General features: G+C 39.2%; 1 protein-coding gene across 1 annotated transcript in view; it reads right to left on the bottom strand.

Moving 5' to 3' along the window:
* The window catches only part of PARD3B (par-3 family cell polarity regulator beta), a 494,000-nt gene that overhangs the window by 40,488 nt on the left and 431,521 nt on the right, over positions 1-21,991 (bottom strand). The window contains exon 24 of the mRNA XM_026853194.1: positions 10,380-10,515. Coding sequence (XP_026708995.1) covers positions 10,380-10,515 — 136 coding nt within the window. The remainder of the gene's footprint in view (positions 1-10,379; positions 10,516-21,991) is intronic.

The raw sequence follows: 21,991 nt of genomic DNA, 5'->3' as shown, positions 1-21,991 counted from the left end.
ACATCAAAGAAAGATAGCAAAGAGTAAATCGTCACGGAGTTAAAAGTTAACCTCAACTCCTTCCATTGTGATGTGACACCACTCTGGAACAGTACCCCTAGAAATTGAATGGTTAGTCTGTAGCACAGGGTATTAAATCCACCTTAATCCTGTTAAACACAGATGCCACTAAAGAGAGGCATGCTCTCAATGGCATCATGACAAAAGCTCTCCACACTGCAAATTCAATATTGTTAACAAAAAAAAAAAAAAAAATTAAAATAGCCCAAACCTGGATTAATACTGAGCAAACAACATCAGCATAAGCAGGCTTAGAGAGAGGAATCCCTTTCCATATGCTATGGCATCAGGTTCCTCCGGATCTTCAGATACCAGTCTGTAAATGTTACAGACATTGTTTCTCCTGCTTGCAACTGCTGTTGGGTGGCGACCTTCTTTACTTGCTGATACCAGTTTAGCAGTTGGTACAGTTTCTCTGTGATTTGGTACTGTCTGTTGTTTGCTGGTACCAGATGGATACCAGATGGGTAACTGTGGGCAATGGTTCCTCTGTGTTCCAGTCCCAAAAATCACTGCCTATAGGGTCAGTCTTGTCAGTTGAGTCCTAAATGGCACTTCAAAGCAGCATTCTGAAAAACCTCAACATCTGTTCCTTACTCCTAATGACCTTAAAAAAAAAATGTTGCAGACATACTTTCCTTTAGACAGGAGTTACTGTGCATCTGCAGGAAAAATACAACCTTGCAGATGCTTGCAGACATCAAACTCACTCCTCACTAATGGCAGATCCAGAAGCCACCACCTCAACTCTGAAAGTCAGCACTGAATGCGAAGTATAATCAATATATTCTTTTCTGTGGTAGCTCCACAGTGTAGGAGTTCACAGGTATTTCAAGGCATTTTTCAAACAGTACTTTCAGCAGTGAAGTGGAAGAACAAGAAAACAAAAAATGTTGAAAGGCAGCAGGGATACCTGAGGGCCAAATGTAAAGCATGGAGGGAAAGCAAAGAGAAAGAAAGGGATGGAAGAGATCTGTTTTAAGTATTAATTTGTGATTGGTCTTTCAAAATGTTAACCTACTGGTCGAACTATAGACAGGAGCTTAAAGGTCAGTTAATGGTTTTGAATACTGCCTACTGCAGTTCCCTCCTAGGTTATTCCATATGACTGCTCCTGTTTCTAAGAAATGGAAAAAACTTTATTTAGGACAGTATGGGAGCATTTTGGTAAATGTGCTACAGCAGAATGCTGTCTACAGAAGGATATAGCAGACATCAAAGCATGTTCCCCACCCCCTGTCTTGCTTCATGGAGAAGTTATGATAAACAGGTTATGTGTTCCCTAAGGTTACCATGGAAACTCATTCTTTTCAGGCCATCATTTGCAAAGGTAAAATTTGCATTAAAATGTGATGGAATTTGATTTTGTGCATGTGTGTGTGAAACTCAAGTGGGGTCATGCTACCACGCAGTACAGCCATTATTTAAAACCCAGGAGCATACGCTTAAGAGAGGGATCTATTAATCTGTGTAAACACCTCAGTGACCAAATTACGGTTTAATTGCTAACTTGACAGGTATCTTACTAGTAAATTAAGAGAAATACTTTGAAAATTAGCTTCAAATGCAAATGTAAATGTTAATACTGATCCACTGGTGGGTACCACTAGATAGTATTTTGCTAAATTCCCCTATAATCATTTCGCAGGAAGGATTGAATTTAGATTGTCAGAATGACTTTGTTTTGATGATGGCAGACCAGGGATAGAAGGCACAGCCATGTATTTCAAATTATAAAATTTTATCTTATTTTGAAGGAGTTACCATCAAATTATGAAGTACAGAATATAATTTGATATAACCATGCTTACTGGAATACAAGAAACTTTTGGATCTACTCAGAATCCCAATTTGCTCTCTTTCTTTTGAGTCATATCATAACTTCAAAGTCACCATTTCAATCTAGGTATCTGCTACTCTGACTTTTCTTGGAATACCTAATGGTGTAAAGCATACACCTGGTCCATGTTTCTTGAGAGCCACTGCCATTATTTGTTGCCACATGAAGCACTGGTCTTTCTAACGCAGGATTTCATTATTTGTGATAGTAATTTTGACAATCGTTACTTCCAGTCTATCAAGGAAATAGATTAATGGACTAAACCCAGAAAATCCTGACAATTGGTAGCCAGACTGCATTTTAGAAGAGACACCAGTATCTGCTCTCTTGCTCGGTTGTATGCATTCACAACATACATGCTGATTTTGACATTTATTTCTACTTTATGAAATCTTGCTATTCCAGGACACCGGATTATTCACATATCATCTGCCTTGAATAGCAGGAGCCCCTTGGAGGCAGCAGGGCCAGAACTCATATTTCTACTTGGAAGGCAGACATCCTAATATCACCTGGATTGCAGAAGACTCAATATCTCCTATCATACAGGACTCAGACCATCATACAGTTCGGCTGGAATGGCTCTACTTAATATCGGGCAACATGACACTTAACACAGCAGCCAGGCCATCTGATGAGGAAAAAGCAGCAAAACCACAGTCAGCAGTATTTGTCGCTCTTACTTTCTTATTGTTAATAAATACAGTTGCACAGCAAGTGTCTCAAAACCACCAAAAAAGATCAAATCAAAAATCAACCCTTTAGATTAGGTTGCATAGTGCCAGTATTTTATCAGACTCCTGCATTGGGAAATTCTTGCTTACAAGTTCAATTTACTAAACAAAGCAAGAACATTAAAGAAGGTTTAGAAAACCAAATGCAAACAAAAATGGAATTGATTATTAACTTCTCAAAACTCAGTACATTTGACAGAAGGAATGCATTCCGGCCAGACCCTGTACTAAGCAAGAAAAAAGGTGCTAACACTCCTTTTTCCAATTGTTCTTTAACAGCCCGAGTTGAGATTGAAAGTTGAAAAGAGATGGCCTTGAGCAGAAAAGCCAAATTCATGTACAGCATCAGCCTTACAGGGTAATGGAGTTCTCTTTTCCCATATTTTGTACTTTATTTTAATACAGTCTTGCTGTTAGATTAGCATCTGCACTATAGACCTTAGACTGAGAACTAATAAAGTTATCCGCCCAATCTCTCCATGTCTGAGTCAGTGACTTTCTTTTTCATTTTAAATAATTATAACAATGTCGCCTGTTTGTTGAGAAAAACAGAGCCTTTATATATTCATAGATAATTGCTTATACCCAGCACCCAGTGATACATTCTAATTACTTTTCACACCTTGGCTGTGAAGAAATCTTGAACTTTTTAGTGTTTTTTTAACTGCAAGACAACAATGTAGCCAGAACACAGCACCCTGACTGCTGAAACTGTGCCCAGGATGAAATTTGAAAAGCAGTTCTGCTAATGCATTTTGCAGTGAGGAACTTCAGCAAAACTCAAGAAGACCCAAGGCCTCCACCTCAGATCTTGTGCTGCAATAATGAGAAGCGCTGTATAGATGTACAATAGGAGAACTCAATCCAGAAATCAAAAGTAATCAAAAGTCCATTATTTCAGTTGGCTTCTGTCACATACTTAGCTATAACAAATAAAAGATCTGTACTCTGTAACAGCCTCAATGACATAGTTGTATTGCTTGACCCAGCTTCTTTCAAGCTTGACCCTGTTCTGCACACACTGGGCAACTGTTGCTGTTTGCCTCACTGAGGTCATTCCACTTTCCATTATGGTAAATGGACAAATTTTGCAGTCCTTTGTCACAACTGCTCTCTGTTTTAGTGGGATGTTATCCCTAGCAGGCAGAGCTGGACAGTGACCAGCATCTTTAGGAAACAGGGTGCTGTCTGGGACAACAGTAGCTAGGCAACTCTTTGGATCATCAGTATATTTTTAGGGAAGAGATTTCTTTTTAATCAGCAACACACTGAACAGGAACATAACCCAGGGAGATTAAGCGGTGAGAATTCAAAAAGAAGTCAGCTGTGTCAGCATCTATTTGATAAATGCACCAGATACCTGGTAGTAAAGGCAAAAGCTTGTGCCTAAGAAGGGGTCAAGTTTGAGGCCCGATTTCAGGCCTGATCTAATAAATACCTAAGCAAATGCTCAGCTTCAGACATGAATTTTAATGGCATTACAGACCTGTCTTGTGATTAAAAAATGAGTGTTGTTGTAACTGGGGCCCCTTTCCAGAAGTTGAAGCAGGCCTCTTACTAATGGCCTGAGGAAGAGGTCAATTTTAAAAGGAAACCTACTTTTTCTCCCCCCTTGTAGTCAGACCCATAAGCAGCTGTATTTGATTCTATGGTGGGGCACTGACTTGCTAGGGGTCGGGATGAAGCTGTCACGGAGAAGTACATATCACTGTGGGTAAGGGAAGGTTCAAAGTGCAAAGATTTAGCTTTAACAACCCCACATGCAAAGGCTCAACGTTAAAATCTCAATTCTCTTCTACCTTCCCCATGTGATGCTGGCCTGAGATTTGACAGCGTGCACACATGCTCAGGGAAAGTGGCCACACATAACCTATCTACGGAATGATCAACAAGTACAGAGAAAACCGTTAAAGCCCATACTGGCAGAAGCTTGCCAAAACCAAAACAAATTGCAGAGACCCAGCTACTGTGTTACTCAGAACTACAGTGAAGCCAGATTATAGTCTACCTCTGAAAAGGCTGTTTCTGTGCCCCTTCGATTATGCCCCAAAGGATAAAAGCTGCAGAGCTGTGGCCTATATGCACAAATGCAGCGACTGTTCAGCACACTACAGAGCGTGGATTACCTGTTCACGAACTCCCCTCATCAATACAAGCACTAGTCAGAGATGTTTCTTGCCTCCCTAAAGATACTGGCAAATCAGGAAAAATATATAAACCAGAAAACCTCTAGGACCCTTCATATGATATCAACATGATCTGTGGCAGCTGTCATGATCTCTGTGATGCCCCACTCAAGTTCTCTGTTTGAGCAACATCAGAAGAACCTCCCCTAACTTCAAGGGACACGAGCGCTGGCACGTGTGTTAATGTCGAACCTCTCAGTGCCGCAAGCCTGCAAGGACAGCCACAGCCCGGCAGCACCACGGCTTTGTCCGATTTCCTTCAACTACTTGTACAAAGTAAAAGAAATGCTCACCATGTTTGTCCTCCTCAGAATTAATGCCACTGTGTTGAAATACAACAAAAAGCAGCTGTGTAGATGGCATGATATATTTCTGGAACTCACATAATATTGTAGGGTATAAACAGTATCAGTGGGCTTTGATAAGACAACATATGGCATCGGAACTGTTTCCCTTGGTAAATAAGAGTGTGTACATAGTGTTAGCATGAAGACACGAGCATTTCAGACTCCCCTCTGGTTCAGATAATCTATGCCAAATTCAACCTTTGTATAAGTAGGAATGACTCCAAACAAGTTATAAGAGTCACTCTTTATTACTAGTATTAATGGAATTGAATTTGGCTCTCCTTGCATGTGCCATTTGGAATAGTTTATTTTTCACATGAGGTTTGGCAGGGATTTCTCCAAAATAATTTCCCCCCAAACCTACCCCAAAAGCCAGCCTGTAAATTTCAAAATCCCTCTGCTTAGTTTGAACAGCTCTTTAGACTACACCCCAATCTGAAACCTTCATTATACAGAGATAAGTAGTGACCATAAAAAGTTCTTGATTGGTAAGTTAATCATACATCCTAATAAAACGTTTTACATACTCTCTTAATTAATATTTTAATAACATATACAAAAATACTTCCGATCCATGGTTTTCAAAGCAGCTATACTTTAAGTAAGTTATTGTCTTTTTATTATTATTTTCAAAATTCACTGTTTTCAACTAATAGCCTGTGGGCTCAGAAAGTCTGGAATTCACAGCAGTTTTTGCTGTATGGTTTCACATAGTACATAAAATTGTCGGCTTCTCCCATTGCGCTAGAAGACAGGAATGTTATTATTCTAGAAGTTGGAATTTTGGTTTCTAACCATGGTCCAACACAAACGTCTGTGCATTTTGGGAACCTAACCTATCTGAAATGCAACATTCTGAACCTGGAATTAATTGATCATGAAAAGTAAAAACAGCTCCTTATTCATCCTGAAGCAAGCATAAAACCCTCTGACATATTATGGAAAAATAATGCAGTTCTTAACGCTCCTTTTTTGTTCTGGTTGATTTTTAGGCTTGGATCCCTGCCAGACACACAATAAAGTACTTGGCCTTTAGCACAGACAGGCATGATTCTTCTTTCATACTCTCAACTGGGAACTGACAAAACTCAGTACATTACAGATTTGTTTCAATCGAAATGTTCACAGCTAGTATCCAGAGACAGGTTTTCTTATATCTTTTATTTATATTATATTATCAGCTTCCAAACCTGATCTGCAAATATGGAAATGGCTTTTAGAACCACTTAACATAAGGTTTGGTACAGTGAACCTGAGGTGGTCACTAACAAGTAAAGAACTATTTGCAGTGTGGCTGGTGTTCCATGCAGTCCTTGAGTGTACATTAAAAAGATAAAGTTTCAAGGATTTACTACCACCCCGAAAGAAAGAATTGATGTTTTAAGTAACTGGATTTGTACAGTCTGTAAGACAATCCAAGTAAAGCCTCAAATAGATGATTAATTCCTCATTATTTAAATGCCCTTAAATGCAAGTACAGATACTACTGACTTCACAGCTTTGTCTTGACAGCTCCTTTGCTATTTCTCATGGTCTGCTATTAGTCTGTGAGTCTCAAGCCCTGAAAGAGAGTGCCCCATGAAAAAGGCCTCCGACTCCTAGGAAGACAAAGGAGGTTTTTTTCTTGCAGTTTATTGCTTACGTAGTTCTCTCAGGGTCTGACTGATAACTGCAGTATATGATACTACTACATAAACATATTATGCCTCTTTCTGTAGACCCGGATTAGGTTTGTATAGGATATGTTCATGAACGTTTTGATTATCTGACGTCCCACTAAGACATGAGTATGTACGCACATGCTCTGTCTTGAGCTGATACTTCCCCATATAGCCTAGCTGTTTGAAAATTTTAAGGTAATCTCACATTATACTGACAACAACAGACGTTAATTTTCCTAGACAGTATTTATACTTATCATCAGCCTGTCCTTTGGTCAACTAGCTGAGGTTTACTTTAAGCCTTGTGATCCACCCTACAGAATTTGGCTTATCATTTATTCTAGTTATAAACCTGAAAGGGGGGTGGCAGAGGTGGGGAGGAGTCCAAAGGATGCAAAACCCAACAACAAATCAAAGCACAAAGGAACTGGAAAAAAATTTCAAAGGATCTGTGTCTATAGCACAGACAGTGCTATATACATGCGTCTGTGTATGGAGATACACTAAACTGAATTATTCAGTTACTTACAAAAAGAAAAAGAACAGACTGTGGGGAAGGGGGAGCAGAATGAAGGCGCAAAAGAGCAAAAAATTCATCCAGCAACAGATGAGAAGAGCAGAGGAGAACTGGAAAAAGGATGCAGGGGGGAGGAATGGATGACGAGAGAATAGCAGGCCTATTTAAAATGAATTTTTGACCTTATTTTTAAAACATTTATGGATCCCAATTGCCTGTCATGAGATCACTTTCCCTTACAATGCTAGCTTTTCAGCCGGCTCTGCACTTTAACTTGATTTATCCCACTTTAAAAAAAAAAAAAAAAGGATTGTTAGAAATACCCCTTCTATTAGAAATTCTGTCCCATTACAGCGTCAGCTAAAGGCCACTTGTCAATGTCAGCTTTATCAGATAGAAATTTGCCTCATGAGTTCTCAGATATTTTTTTGGAGGACAAGACCCAGGTCCATTTCTGAGGCTGTTGATTTGTGACGGGATAGTGTCTTCTCAGATTATCCTCTGTTATTTCCCAATTTATCTGCGTGTTTCATGAGATGGTGGGAAATGAGTACAGCTGCTGCTGTACGTTAGAAAGACATCTTATAGGAAAGCTGGCTTAGGTTAAACAGCTGACTGACAAAAGCATAGAAAGAACTAATCAAGTATTAAAAATACATAGGGAGACCCAGCATCTCCTTTCCAGCTGCAGTTTTCCTTGGTGCCATAATCTCCTGTGGGAAGGAAAAAACCTTATACCAGAAGGTTTTCCTCCTCCTCAGCTGTCTGTCGATTATTTAAAGAAAGACCTGACATCCTGAAGATTAACGTAAGTTTTTATTTATTTACCGCTATGTAATTAGCCATCAGCATGTCTCTTCACTGACGAGTAAAGGTGGAAAAAATCAGCTGTTGTTCAATCTGTGTTAGCACAGTACTGCTGAGGGTCAGCAGCCTGAGGTGGGAAGGATGACATTGCTTAAAAAAATATAGAGGACTCTCCTGGCAAGATGCTTTGAGACATTTATTTTCTTTTTAATATTTTGATTCTATTTTTTTCCTTCTTTTCTGTTTGAATGGATTGTTGTAACATATGTATTTCACGGGTAAAACTACATGTAAGAGTAGAAATTTCAGCCAGGAGTCGAAAGCAAGCAAGCTGCGGCCACAGTATTTTCCAAACTGAAATACAGTGCCTATGAAAGCAAGGCTGGATGGATCAATGGATGATATTGTTGCAGTCAAGAGCCCAGAAGTCTTTGAAATTTGTAAACCACTTCAACAAGAGGAACTGTTGCAGCAACAAACTTCAGAGTATTAAAGCCCTCAAGGTATAGTCTGATTTTTGAGCAGACTACCATTCCTCACAACAAAACCACTTAAAAATATTCTGCAATGGGGGAACAAAAAGAAACAATCCTGGCACCACTATTATTAATCAGTTCAAGATTGAGATACTTAATGCTCCTTTTCAGGTGCTCTGATTAAGAACAACTTGCCTCACAGGAAAAGCAAAGCTCTGGAAATCAGTAATCTCTGAGCATTATACCTAATAGGAAAGGCTTAGAAAGGATTACCTAGAAGAAACCTTTGTGAATATTAGGAAACTACACTGGACCATAAATCTCAACCTCCTCCAAGGATCAATAAAGCTTTATCAGTTTCACAGAAGAAGTAGGCTGCTGAAGAGGTAGCACTGGCCCAGTCCGGGGCCTCTGTCAGGACACTTATCACGCCACACAATTTTAACAGAAAGACACATTTGATGCATATTCTCACTTCAGTTTACAAAAGCTATTCAGAAGAAGAATGGCAGCAACACAAATTACCAAATTTGGGTCACAAAATTTAAGGCAGTAGACTAAAGTTAACTATTTTAAGGAAAGAACTATTTTGCTGAAGGTGACACTTTTGGTAACTGAATCAGAATAAGATACACAACAACATTTTTGGGGTTAATGAACAAATAGATGATAATTTATGTAAAAACAATTCTTTTAACTCAGTCTCTCCTCAACTGCAATAAAGTCTAGTCTTGCGTAGGATTTTCTTGGACTACAACTCCAATCCTTGAAGCACTTCAGCATTCACACTGGTAGTTTGGAGGACATTAAAACCAACAATGTTAGTTCAAACTTCAGGTGTAGCTAGATTCTTAAGATTTTTAACACAATTCTGTCTCTTTTTAAACTAAAATTTTAAATTTAGCATAAATTGTATCTTATCAAAGTTACATTTTTGAATGCTGGTTGATTATAATTGCTTCTAAAGAGACAGATTCCAGCTCTGAAACCTGCTCAGGTAGAGCTCTTGAGCACCACAGTTGTCATCCCATAAACTACAGCTGTTGCATTTATTTAACACATTCAAAAATCTGGCACTGTTGATTTAATCTCTGGTTCTACAATAGGTTACTCTTCAGTAGTGAGGTAGATAATACGTCTCTGTCTAGCGTGACTCCTAGATGTCAAACAGGGAATACAGCAAGTCTGTAACAGTTCTACAGTGCTGGTAGAACATTTTAAGATCTTTTGATGGGAGAGTAGCAAATGATTCCATTTTTCACTTTCTAAAAGTTAATGATGATATATCTTAGCCAGATTGCTATTGTGCAGTGTGCGGAAGGAAGGGCAGGAGCAGAAGTGCCTCTATTTCCTCCCTCTCACTTTGCAGCTAAGCACGGTGAGTCTGCTCTTCTAACGCTCTTCTTAACCCAAGGAATCACTGGATGAACTGCCAGAGTACCATAAATCCTGCCGAAAAGCCTTGGTGCTACCACATGTGACAAAGTTTGGCAATGACTGCATATCCTGGGTCTAAAGACTGTAAACCTGGGCCTAAATGAAACACAGAGAACGGACAAGTTACTTTTATCCAAGATTTCATACTATGAATGTTTTCTCTGGTGGGCTGGCATGAACGATTTCTCCATTTCTACAGTCCTTCCAAATTCATGTTAAGCTGATAGAAAATTTCTGGAAAACACAAAACAAATCAGCGCCTTCTGCTAACCCTGAATGCTGCAAAAGCACTTTGCATCACATTGTGGACCTACCCAACGCTGGTCGTAATCAGATGGCTGTGTTCTTCCTTCATCATCCTCATAGAAAGGTAAGCCTTCTCGTCGGGCCTGATGGTACTCCTTCCGTAACTTCTGGATACGATCAGCATTCCCACCACCTGTGCAGCCACTGAGGAAAATAAAAAAATGCTAAATAAAACTCATATGTACACACACCAGATACCCATATGAGCACACACAAAATTGCCACACCTGAGACAAACAGATTATCAATGTTTGATTCTCCTGACTTGCATAGTTCCCACTGGCCCATAGCACCCTTTTTTTTTTTTGCTTTCTTCTATTAATAAAGCTGCTAACTGTGAACTTGATCTCCGTTTTGAAAAAACGCTGTCCCTGTCCAAAGAACTTAACAATTCCAGTACAAGACAAGAGACAACAGATGGATGCAGACAGATGGGGAAGCACAAGGAAACTTTTAGAATTCCTATGAGCAGCTATAAATGGCTATCATATTTTAATAATAATGATGATGATGATGACGATGATGATACGCTGCCAAAAAATGTTTCCATTTGCTCCCACGCTAAATGTGGAATTTCCCTAAACTTAAATTTGTTCAAGGTAAAGAATAAACTATATTCAGAGAAGCACAGAAAGAAGTTTTATTTCATAAAAAACGTCCTCTCTCCCAATTATACAATGAACTAAAATATCAGCCATGAAAATACAGGGGAGGCAGGAGATGGGAAAGCACACTATCAAATCTTGACACCATTTTTTTAAATCAGCAATTAAACAGTAATCCATTTAGTAATCCACAATGACTCACTTGTATGATGAACTACATACACTGCAAGCTCTGTGGTATAGCTAGTGGAGCTCCTTAGTTTATCAAGTTAAACACATGCCTTTCTTTGCTGATTTTGACCCTGGCGAGTTTTCCAAAATCTTACAGCTGGACCTGTACAACTGTGGAAGCTCAAGCTATACCTGGAAAGTTTAAAAAACATTCTTGAAAATGCCCAAGAATTAAAAAAAAAATCAGCCACTTTTAAAATGAATAAATTAGAAGTTTCTTGCAGCTTTTTCTAGGCCTGCTCTAGTCAGCACTGACTGTATGGCTCAGTAGCATTTACTGGCATTCACGGGGAATTCTCAGAATTTATTTGTGGCCACTTCTAAACTCAGACCATTGTTATTGCAGCACATCATCATATATTTTCTTCATCTGCAATCTTAACTCTGCCTCACCAACGATGGGCTACAGAGTTACAGATTTCTTCACATGAGCACAGACTCTGTGGGGCATCTTGTCACACTGCACTCCACCATAAGTATGCCACAATCTAGGGAAGCCTGTCATAGGATTTGCGCAGCAAACTGAATTTGGAAAGCACATACAAAAGACTGGTCATAAACCTATCAGTTCAGTAATAAGTAATTTCTAGTATCTAATAGGAATCTAGATTGGTTGGAAATTAATTACCAGTGAAGAGAAATTCCGCAGAGGGTGCAAATGCAACTGAATGTGCAGCCAGGACTGGAAATATTTACTTGCAGCATCAGTATGTTTCCATGAAAAATCAAACACTTAAATTACTTGCTTTCCCTGGATCCTCAGTTATCCAGATCCTCTACTCTGCAAAGTCCCAGAGGTTTCAAGCTTCTCTGGCTAGTTTACCAAACTCTTCCAGAGCATACAAATTGTTTCTCATGATCTGCCAACACAGTGCAGAAAGCTTGCACAAACTCTGGACTATTGAGGAAAAAACCCAGTACATTCCTTTTTCCCCTTGATTCCTTCCACAGATAAATAAATGCCTCCTTCCTTGCATGAATTCCTGTCAAATAGCGGAGAACCATTTCCAGTTTGCAAAACACTGGAATTGGGGACTAGATAATGGGGGGCTATCACTTAGAACAGAGAAGCTTGGTCCACAGCTCCTGAGCAATACAATACCTGTGAAATCCCCTGACTTTACTTGTGAGTACAGATAAAGCATTTAATTAGGGCTGCTAACATACAGATAAGGCTCAAAGTGTTGTCCCTGTTGCTTTGCCAACATCATTACCCAAAGCAGCATTAACTAAGAGAGGGAAACACGGAACTGCAGGCAACAGGTCTGGTTTGATTTCAGCTCTCTGCAAACTGTGTTAGCACCTGCCACAGAAGAGCCACATACCCACCTTCTACCTCCTGGTATTTTGGCCGAAGAGGTGATCTGAAAATACCGTCCTTTTTTTTTTTAAATTTTTTTTTTTTAAAATTATTTTTAAAATGAAATTTGAGACTGATATATTGTAAGAGGCAGTAACAACAGCCTGTGCTCCATTTGCTGCAGAACTCCTGTAGGTGAATTTCCTTCTGCTTAAACCCATGGAGGCAGCAAGTGGAAGCGGGTGCTGCAGACAGCGAGCTAACGATATATATTAAAAGACTGGGCCTGACAGCTCTTTCTATGGCAAACCTCTGCCACACTGTATTAAAGTCCAACCCCTAACCATGGGAATGAGTAGAAACGTTTGAATGAAAGATAGCAGCACATGGAAGTTATCCATCTGGATTAGTGCGAAAACACAAGCATAATCTCTGTGGAAACAAGCAGCTCCGTGAAGTCTGATTTCCTGTGCTTTTCTCCTGTGGGTTCTCTGGTGTCTAACAATGGGACTGAGTTCACACTGCAGTGTTTCTCCCCAGCAAGGCCATTTGTCTGGGCCTCTCTAGAAGGCTGCTTATTTTCATGAAACTCAGTTGATCCAGTATCTTTTCAACATTGAATCACCTGTCAAGTCTGATCAAAAATGGCCAGCAGGCTCATAATTTGTAAGAAAGGTGGGGGGAACAGGTTGGAAGACAGTGGGTCAGTACATCAGCTTCATTTTTTCAGAAAACAGTTAAAGCTCCACTGCTTTTTTTGTTTATTTGTTTGTTTTTCGTTTCCTCCATCACTGTTTATAGGCACAAATGTAAAAGACACTGGCTTTTGAAAGAGCGGCGTTCTGGCTTACCATGAAAGTTTTACCCACTCCTGAGTAATGTGAGATGAATATGATGCCCTGTGCAATGCTCATGAAACAGTTCTGAATTTCAAGTTGGCTCCTGACAATTATGTGAATATATGAACCACATTCAAACTCACCAGATGAATTCAATCAGCACTGTGCAAATATCGCATACATAATCTATTAGTTTACCCCAAAGAAACTGAAGCATTGAATTCAAACAGAATGAAGTCATCAGTAATAAAAAAAAAAGAAACTGATAAGGCAATATTAAAAAAACCCCACAATTTTCTAAGATTTGCGGAGAAGATCATACATTGACTGTAAACTATTCTCCCATCTGCCTATAAATACATAATTAAAAAATATTGGTTTGATCAGATAGCAGTTCTAGACGGGGAAACAGCAGATGAATACCAGTTTAAATGTGGATGCATGGCTATTTATACTGAAAAGGAACCTGAGCCTACAGAAGAAATATAAAAACAATACTCCGATCAAAGTCAATTATGTTAAGGAGACTTATTGAAACTTTTCACCAAGCCTGGTCAGTACAGCAGACAGATTTCTTTTACAGTAGCTTTACATTTAATGTAGTGCTCCCTCCTTGAGGAGATATAAATATTACAGTCCTCATCATATCTACAATTCTGTGCACAACTCACTTCCCTGACATGGCTCCGTGCTATACATTCTTTGGAGAACTGCACAACCACACATTTACCACTCCCCTCCACCACTACGTGTGCCCAGGCTCTAATATTTAATCTACCCATGGACTTCTCCATTGTCATGACAAGACTGTAAGAGAATTGTCCGCTCTCCATTTTTGCAATTGATTTCAGGATGATTTGCTAAAATTCTGCTACATGTAAGGAGACTGATTCAGAAGCAGTTCATACTCGGATAGAGTCTGAAGCTATTTGAGGGAGTATTAAAATAAAAAAAAATCATGGGGGAAAAACCTCTGAGAAACTTTACAAAAAGTTTAGCAAAGACTCAGACGCTGATTTCAAGTAACAGTAACGAAACCTGTCCAAAATCCAAAGCCACAAACAATCTTTAAAAAAGTTCAACAGTTCTTCGAATAAGCCACACACACTGCAAGGACTTTTTTTTTTGGAAGTAGAAAAAAAAAACCCACAACAATCTTATATGAACGTTCAAAAGAGGAAAAAGCATGTTCCTGTCATCAGCCATTCTGTAGTTTTGCTAGAGACAATCCTTACAAACCAAGGCTTTCTTCTGGCCTAGGAGAAAGGCAAAAAAAAAAAGTCTGAGTGATCATTCTAACCTGTGCTGCTGGGGCTGTACTACCAACTACATAAACAACTGACAGAAATCACCATCTTCTGCTGTGTGCCTGAATCTGTCAGAGGCGCTATACAGGTTCCACTTTGCCCACTGCGACTGTAAAGGGACCTGCTAAGAAACAGCCACTCAACCGATACACTTGGAAGAGGCATCCCAAAACAGAAAGGAAACCTTAATTTGGCACAGATTTAGCTTCAAGCTACCTCTAACATTACATAAAATATGACTGTGAAATTTAATCCCGTCATCTCCGAAGAGATACATGAACAAGCACCATAGCAATATATACCCAATATGACATACAAGTTATCTTCTTCAAAGAATCAAAACATCATCATCAGTACTTAATACATATGGCTCATGTTTTGCACAATAAAATCTCCTCTCTGTGCTTCCTATGAGTTGCTGATCTGAATTTCAATAATTCAGGTTAAAAATGGCATTTTTTAATTTAGTGACTTCCTACTTCAGCTCTCTAGACAATAAAAAATTAAAAACAAGTGTTGCACGTACAAGAGTGAGATGAACCACTTCAAGCTGTATATAAACATACATTTAAAGAGGCAATAAGAATTTTGTTTCCAGTGGTTTTCCTGAACACTTTAATATTGCACAGAGCTTTTTTGCCAGCCACTTCTTTCAAACGCTGATTTCACCCAGCTGATTGTCAGCCTCTAAACAAAAAACTGGCGCTTCCAAGTCTTTTTTATTTTTTTTAAAAAAGAAAAATTATTCTTTTAGCAAATTTTCCATTAACAAACAAATCCAAGACAAAACGTAATTCAGACTCATGAGTATGGACAATCTTCCATTCACTATCTGCTATAAAACAAAACTAATTTTATATACTAAAAGGAACATAGTGGTCTGCAAAGATATACAGTATAAGGGAGTCCACCAGAGCATGTATGAGTATCTTTCAGTTAGGATGAAGCTTTCATTTTGAAGTTATAACAAATAAATGTAAGTACGCTACTCTTTCAGCTTCAGCACTTGTCTTTCTACCCTGAAGTATTACATTGCTTATGAAGATATTTCTGCAACCTCAATAGTAGGAGGGAATAAAAAGAATGGTGGGAAGCGATAAAAAGAAAATCAATGATAAGAACATGATTCTACAATATTTCAGCTTTCATCTTTGTCAACCACCAAGAGAAAAAGAGTTTGAGAAAAAAATGAACATTTGTTGTTTTCATATGCACTTGAGTAAATGAATGATATTGCAATGAAAGACTTGTCAGAACTCCCTTGTTGACATCACTGATATTGTTTTGCAGGCTCAGGAATCATCTTTGATGATCAGCCAGAGCCAGGCTGGGTTTCGGCTAAACACACCCCATGCTGAGGACCCAACTTAAGAATGATGTCTTTGTAGCTACTGGAACCATGAAAATGGTTTTACTGTCTCCACAGACTTGCTTTCTTGCTCTGGTCAGGCATATAGCCTACGTATACACAATTACTGTCTTTATCAATGCAAAGAGGCCCCAGTAGGACACTTGATTTGGAAACCTGTACAAAGTGACTGGGAGGAAAAATTTGAGCCCAGTTGCATTTAGACATAGATGGGCTGACATGAGAAGCATTAGATTGATACGCTTTTCTGTATCCACACGTACATAAATACATATGGAGTCAAGAATCATAAATAAACTACAGGAAAAGAAACTACACTGAAGAAGTTGTTTATGCTTATTTGAGTTTATTTGAACTTGTATACTAAAGTCCCAGAGTCTTAATCTGCTTCACAGTATTTAAAAGTCATAAGTGTGCTTCAATGGAACATACACTGTCACCTTTCAATTCTTCAGGCTAACATAAAAGCAGTACAACCACTTCTGCCCAAAAGGTCAAAGACTCCTAGGGCAGCACATGACTACCATTTGTCTGGATGTAAATTGAGTCCTATTGACCCTGTAACATCACTGCTGACCTCTTGACATTAGGAGCTTAGTGGAAAGAGAAGATAATATTCTTAGGTTCCTACAGACTCATTAGGAAGCAAGAAGGAAAGAGAACCTTGCATGATATGAATTAGCAGTGTCATTCTTTTCCTATATAGCTCATAATATGTTTAGAGAAGCCTCAAAAGAACAATTTCAAGATTGTGGCCAACAGTTTTGTTCACTTTCAGTTTTTTCAAACTGTTTATAAAATATCTCTCAGTGTCTCGACATAAAGCATCCTTTTATGTTTCCCTCCTTTCAAATGACACACAACACCTTTTCCTGTTTGTCATGGCAGATGGCCTAGACATTCAGATGAGCATCATCTTTTCAATCCAGGCCACTTTTCATCTCCATTACTTTCCTTTATAACTTATAGTTGACTACAGCTGGCTAGAAATAATGGGAGGTATAGCCTAATTTCTTGCTTTATGGAAACAAAATTGGCACACTGAGGTTTAGCATCATGGTAACAGCAGATATGGTATAAGCTACTCTAACAGAAACAAGTCATTTGCAATCAAGTAGGAAGGAAGGAAAAAAAGGGGGCATTTTCTTGTACCCAGCTTGTCATCTTTACTTCAAAGAAAATACTTTTTTTTTCGTTTGTTTTTTCTATTCCTCTGCTCAATATCTTGTGCCTCATCAAGTAAGGCAATCACCAGAATTTAACAAATAATAAAAAAAAAGATGCCTTACAGTTCAGGCTGGTTAATGGCAATGTCTGTTTCTGGCATGTGACCAGTTTACTGTTGTCTTGTTGATCTGAGATGTGCACGTGTCTCCGAAGGGCTAGGAAAGCAGGGAGATTAGGGACTCAGCTGCTGACAACAACCAAACTCTCTATAAACAATACACAATGAAAATAATGAAAAACAGATTTTCCTGGTATTTTCAGTAGCCTCTAGACAATGCAACAGTTTCTGGTTTCTTCACTAAAGATGATATCAATTATGCCTTTTATCCATCATGCAGAAGTCATGTGTGAGGCATAATTGAGGGCCTTCTCTCCAAGGTAATTTCTTCTGGATTTACACGGCAAAGTACTTAAATTGCCTTTTTTGGCACTTTGTATTACACCACAGCTTGGGAGGGGGTATTTTACTTTACTGATGTAAAGCAGCTGGCATATTTACAACAGATAGGTCACATCAACACAGAGCAGATTTTCAGTCCTCCAAATTCCATTTACAGCAGCTTTAACAATTCAACAAAGCAAATTCTGAATGCTAAACTCTTGTGTGGAAATGTAGCTCTATTTCTTAATGGCTATCACACCTGCCTGCAATTGGCAGCTAGGTTTTTTCACTTGCAGACTATTGCTTTTTGCACTACAGTTTATTAAACTTATCGCTAAAGCTGAAATAATAACTACTTTAGAGACTTCCAATGAATTAGCTATTCAAGAGTCCCTCAGGAATTCCCTTTAGCACACACAAAGCAAAGGCAGGAGGGAGAGAATGTGACAATTCAGTACAGTCTTAATTTCTGCGCTCCCTTGTGAGGGAAGAATCAAGGATCTAAGAATTCACTCACAGTAGATGCTGCTGCCCATGTTCTAAAACATATTTTGTTGAAAACTACAAAGCCCAGAGAAACTATCCGTTTTCTCCCAGAAATTACCTCTCCAAGTTTCACACTAGAGACTATATCCTGCTTTTCATGACACACATGCAAATCTATGCTACTGGCAGAGTGGCTGCATCTACTCCTCTGTGTGGTTTGCTTTTATAATACCTGGCCTAGGTAGAAATGAGGTAGAAATCTCAACCTCAACTCAAAAAACAGAAGTCTCAGAGTCTGTAATCCTGTTACAGATATAGTTTATATTTTAAAAGAAAAAAGAATTAATTTATACCACATGCAAAGCATTGGGGAAGAGCACAGATCTCACTGCCAGAATGCATTCTTACTACAAAGTTGGTTTTTTTGGGTGTTTTTAATGAATGGTCACTATGAGGATAACATTAATCCAGCATGAGGACTTTTACGGGAAAAAAAAATACAAATGTAATTTATCTTTTTTAACTGTCAGCTGCATTTCTAAAGCTTTAAAGCCTGTAGCTTCCAGCGGCCTTTTGTCTTTCTGCCATGGCAGGAATATCTTGGACAGCTGTAAGAGCTCTGTAAGCTATCTTTCTCAAAATCCATTAGCTAATTCAAGGAACCTAATTAGAGCTGCCATTTTGATGGAGCATATTGAACGCTCTGTATAAACTAGTAACACCATCAATGTTTATTAAAAATTGCAAGAACCAAAGCTCTCAGTTCCATATAAATATTAATGGACAGTTACACAATACTTATTGAAATACAGACAGCGCTATGTCCACAGAAATACACACAGGTATACTTACAACCCAGTGTGATGTCTTTATTCGCAAAGGCTGAAGTACAGAAGCAAAACCTAGGGACAATTTTACACAAACTGTTGAAAATTGACTGGCTTCCATTTACACTATCCTTATGTGCGTTAAAGGAAGCAAAGCACACTAAAGATGATTTGTTTCTTGTGTTTTTCCTGAGTAGTGTGCTGACAATTTGGAGTGTATTTTGAGCTTACCTCAAGAATGTACTCCAGCTGGAACTGTTTTATAGCTCCTCTTAAACCAGCCACTCCAATCACCGTACTTTGTAGACATTTACACATATTCCAGTACTACACTGTTTAAGGGCATCCAAAGATTCAAAGGGAATTTGCACTGTAGAGCTAAAACTCAAATTTTGCTGTAGACAGCAACAAAATCGGTGAAAGGGGCCAGACATCTGGAGCAATGCTTTCCTACATTCTGCTGCGTAAAAGCTCAACTATAATGAAAAAGCAAGTCGCAGACAATGATACAACACATGAAATACTGACCATTCTAAGAATATATCAGAGACCTAATTAGGTTAGGCTGTACAAGCATATGCCTTTGGCTGCAGAAATGAAAAGTTTTCTGGCTACTTCACAGCTTCGTTTTTAACTTGATACTTCATAAATGGAACTGCAGAAAACCTCATATGTTACCATTTCAATCTGACGTACACTTTCATATGCATCTAACAGTCCCTGGATTCTATTTATATGTACAACTAAATATACGTGCATAGAAAAATCATCAGATTTGCTACAGAAAGACAGCAGATGTTCTTATTAAGCCACTGGCACATGCAAGGTGAAGCATGTAAGCCTTATAAGGAAAGCGTTTAACGTTCCAACTACGAGCTAAAGAAAAGCAAAGACAACAAATGAAATTATTTCTAACGTATTTGACTAGCTGCGAGTGCAATGCACAGCAAAATGAAAGCACCGTTGAACATGCTCAAATGACCGTTACAACACATGGGGCTTCTCACAGAGGGGAGTATAATCCATACGCACTCTTTGGAACATGATAACTCCAATATAATGATCCAAAGTTCACTTCTTGTGAATATATACTAAAATGACACACAAAGCATTTAACAGATGTGCAAGAGAAAGAGGCTTTATTATTTTTTCTACACTGTAGTAGTGCAAGGGGCTAAAAATTTTATGACAATCTTACCATGGGGACAACCCTGAAGGTAAATTCATTTTAGTTCTCTGATAGGACAGTATTTCCAAACTCCAACTGAGATCTGAGCAGTTTCACAGGAACACACTCAAAAGTCAAAACATCAGTTACTACTAGCTCCTCTCAGGAATTATATATGGCAAATTTAGCTTGTGGTTATTGCTCAACAGAAACCCTACCAGATGCTGAAGCGGTTGATGGATTTTGCAAAGTTTTGCTGCCTTCAAGGCCACCCTGCCTACCCTTCCAACAGCCTCCCTCCTCGGGTACCAATCCCCTCCCTGAGCAGCTGGGCTCCTCAGAGCACAGTTGTTTTGTTCACATTTGCAAAGACCAGGGAGTGCATATTCCTTCAACTAGCTTTCATCACAAGCTCCACATCAACAGAATTAAATACTTTATAGGCCAAACTGCATTTTTGAGAAATGTATCAGAATCAGGGGCCTAAAGTTAGCAGTGTCATTTTATTACTTTTTGTCACGCAGGCAATGGAAGCTCCTGGACCTCCAGACACGCACAGCTTTTCTAGCTCCTTCTTCTCATGGTTGCAGCTCCACCGCACCTCTGAAGTTACTCCCACTTTTACAGTTGGAGAAATCAGGGCTGAATTTCAGGTGTTTAAAATTATTCCTTTTCAGTAATTGTTTTGAAAAAAGTTAAATTAAAATGGAAAGAACAAAGTAATGGAATCTTCAAAGTACGCGCAAACATCGCCTGCTGTATCTCACCTGGAAGAGAAAAAGCAAGCTTATCTCTCTGCATTTGGCTAGGAAGCCCCAGAAATGCTAAAGCAAGTGTTCTGGTTCAGGCCCATCTCTGTCTCTAAAGAATGACTCTCATATGGTTTCAACTGCCATGTTTAGAGACACACCTTACAAATGCTTTCACATCTGTTCTCGTCTTTTCTCCCTACACTCCCTGTTCTCATCCTGATGTTCAGAAGTCTTTGCTTTCACACTTTTCAGCCAAGGATGCCAATCTCTCCCACCCATTTACTGGCTTCCCATACAAGCACATCCCTGTCTCATGGGCTGCTTGAGTACAGTAACACCTCCCCTGACGTGCCTAGGTCAGCATCTCTCCTTCCAGCACTCCCTGAGACCCATCTCCCAGAAGAATTTCACAAAGCAACCTGCCAGTAATGATGAAGCCACAGGTGGCATGGGACACCCAACAGCACTTCTTCCTTTCTGCACTGGTTCAAATGAGTGTGCAGATGGCTAACACACTAACAGAGAATTAAATTTGCAGTAGTGGTAAACTTCTCTCTATTCCGAAGCACCCACTTATTGTCCAAAATGCTACCCAGCACCCTTCCTTTGTTCTCCCCATTCTCTAGTTGTTCCAGCAATTCCACCTCTTCTCTGTTCCTATTCTTGTCCTGCCCCTCCATGGCATTTCTTAGGATTTTGCATTCAAATCATCTCACCCTTTCCCTCCCTGGAAGGTGGGGAATAAGGGCAAGGGGACACTGATCATGCCCCATTCACCTCATCCTTCATTCCTGCACCAGGAATGTCTCTGATCCCTGCAGCCAGGAGAACCTACTACTGGAAAAACATATCTAGGCTCTGGCAGTTCAGGACAAGCACTTTTGGTGAAGTCAGCAGCCAAGTTTCTATCATGTGTGTGGGAAGTACTCTAAATCTTATAACTTAGTCAAATTGTCAGCATTCAAGGGGTGGCAAAAGGCACAGTCTGGTACAAAACTAGGCTGTGTTCCCTTCCTAAATATAAAGCCCCCATTCCAGTGTATGGAAAGACTACCACTTCTTATTGAAAGAATCATATGCATCTTATTTTTACTTTTGACAGAGACAAAACATCCCCTTGTCTTTAT

This window comes from Athene cunicularia (genome assembly GCF_003259725.1).
Source record: "Athene cunicularia isolate RWA chromosome 7 unlocalized genomic scaffold, athCun1 chr7_part2, whole genome shotgun sequence".
NCBI lineage: Eukaryota > Metazoa > Chordata > Aves > Strigiformes > Strigidae > Athene > Athene cunicularia.
This window is presented reverse-complemented; position numbering and strand designations above follow the sequence as displayed.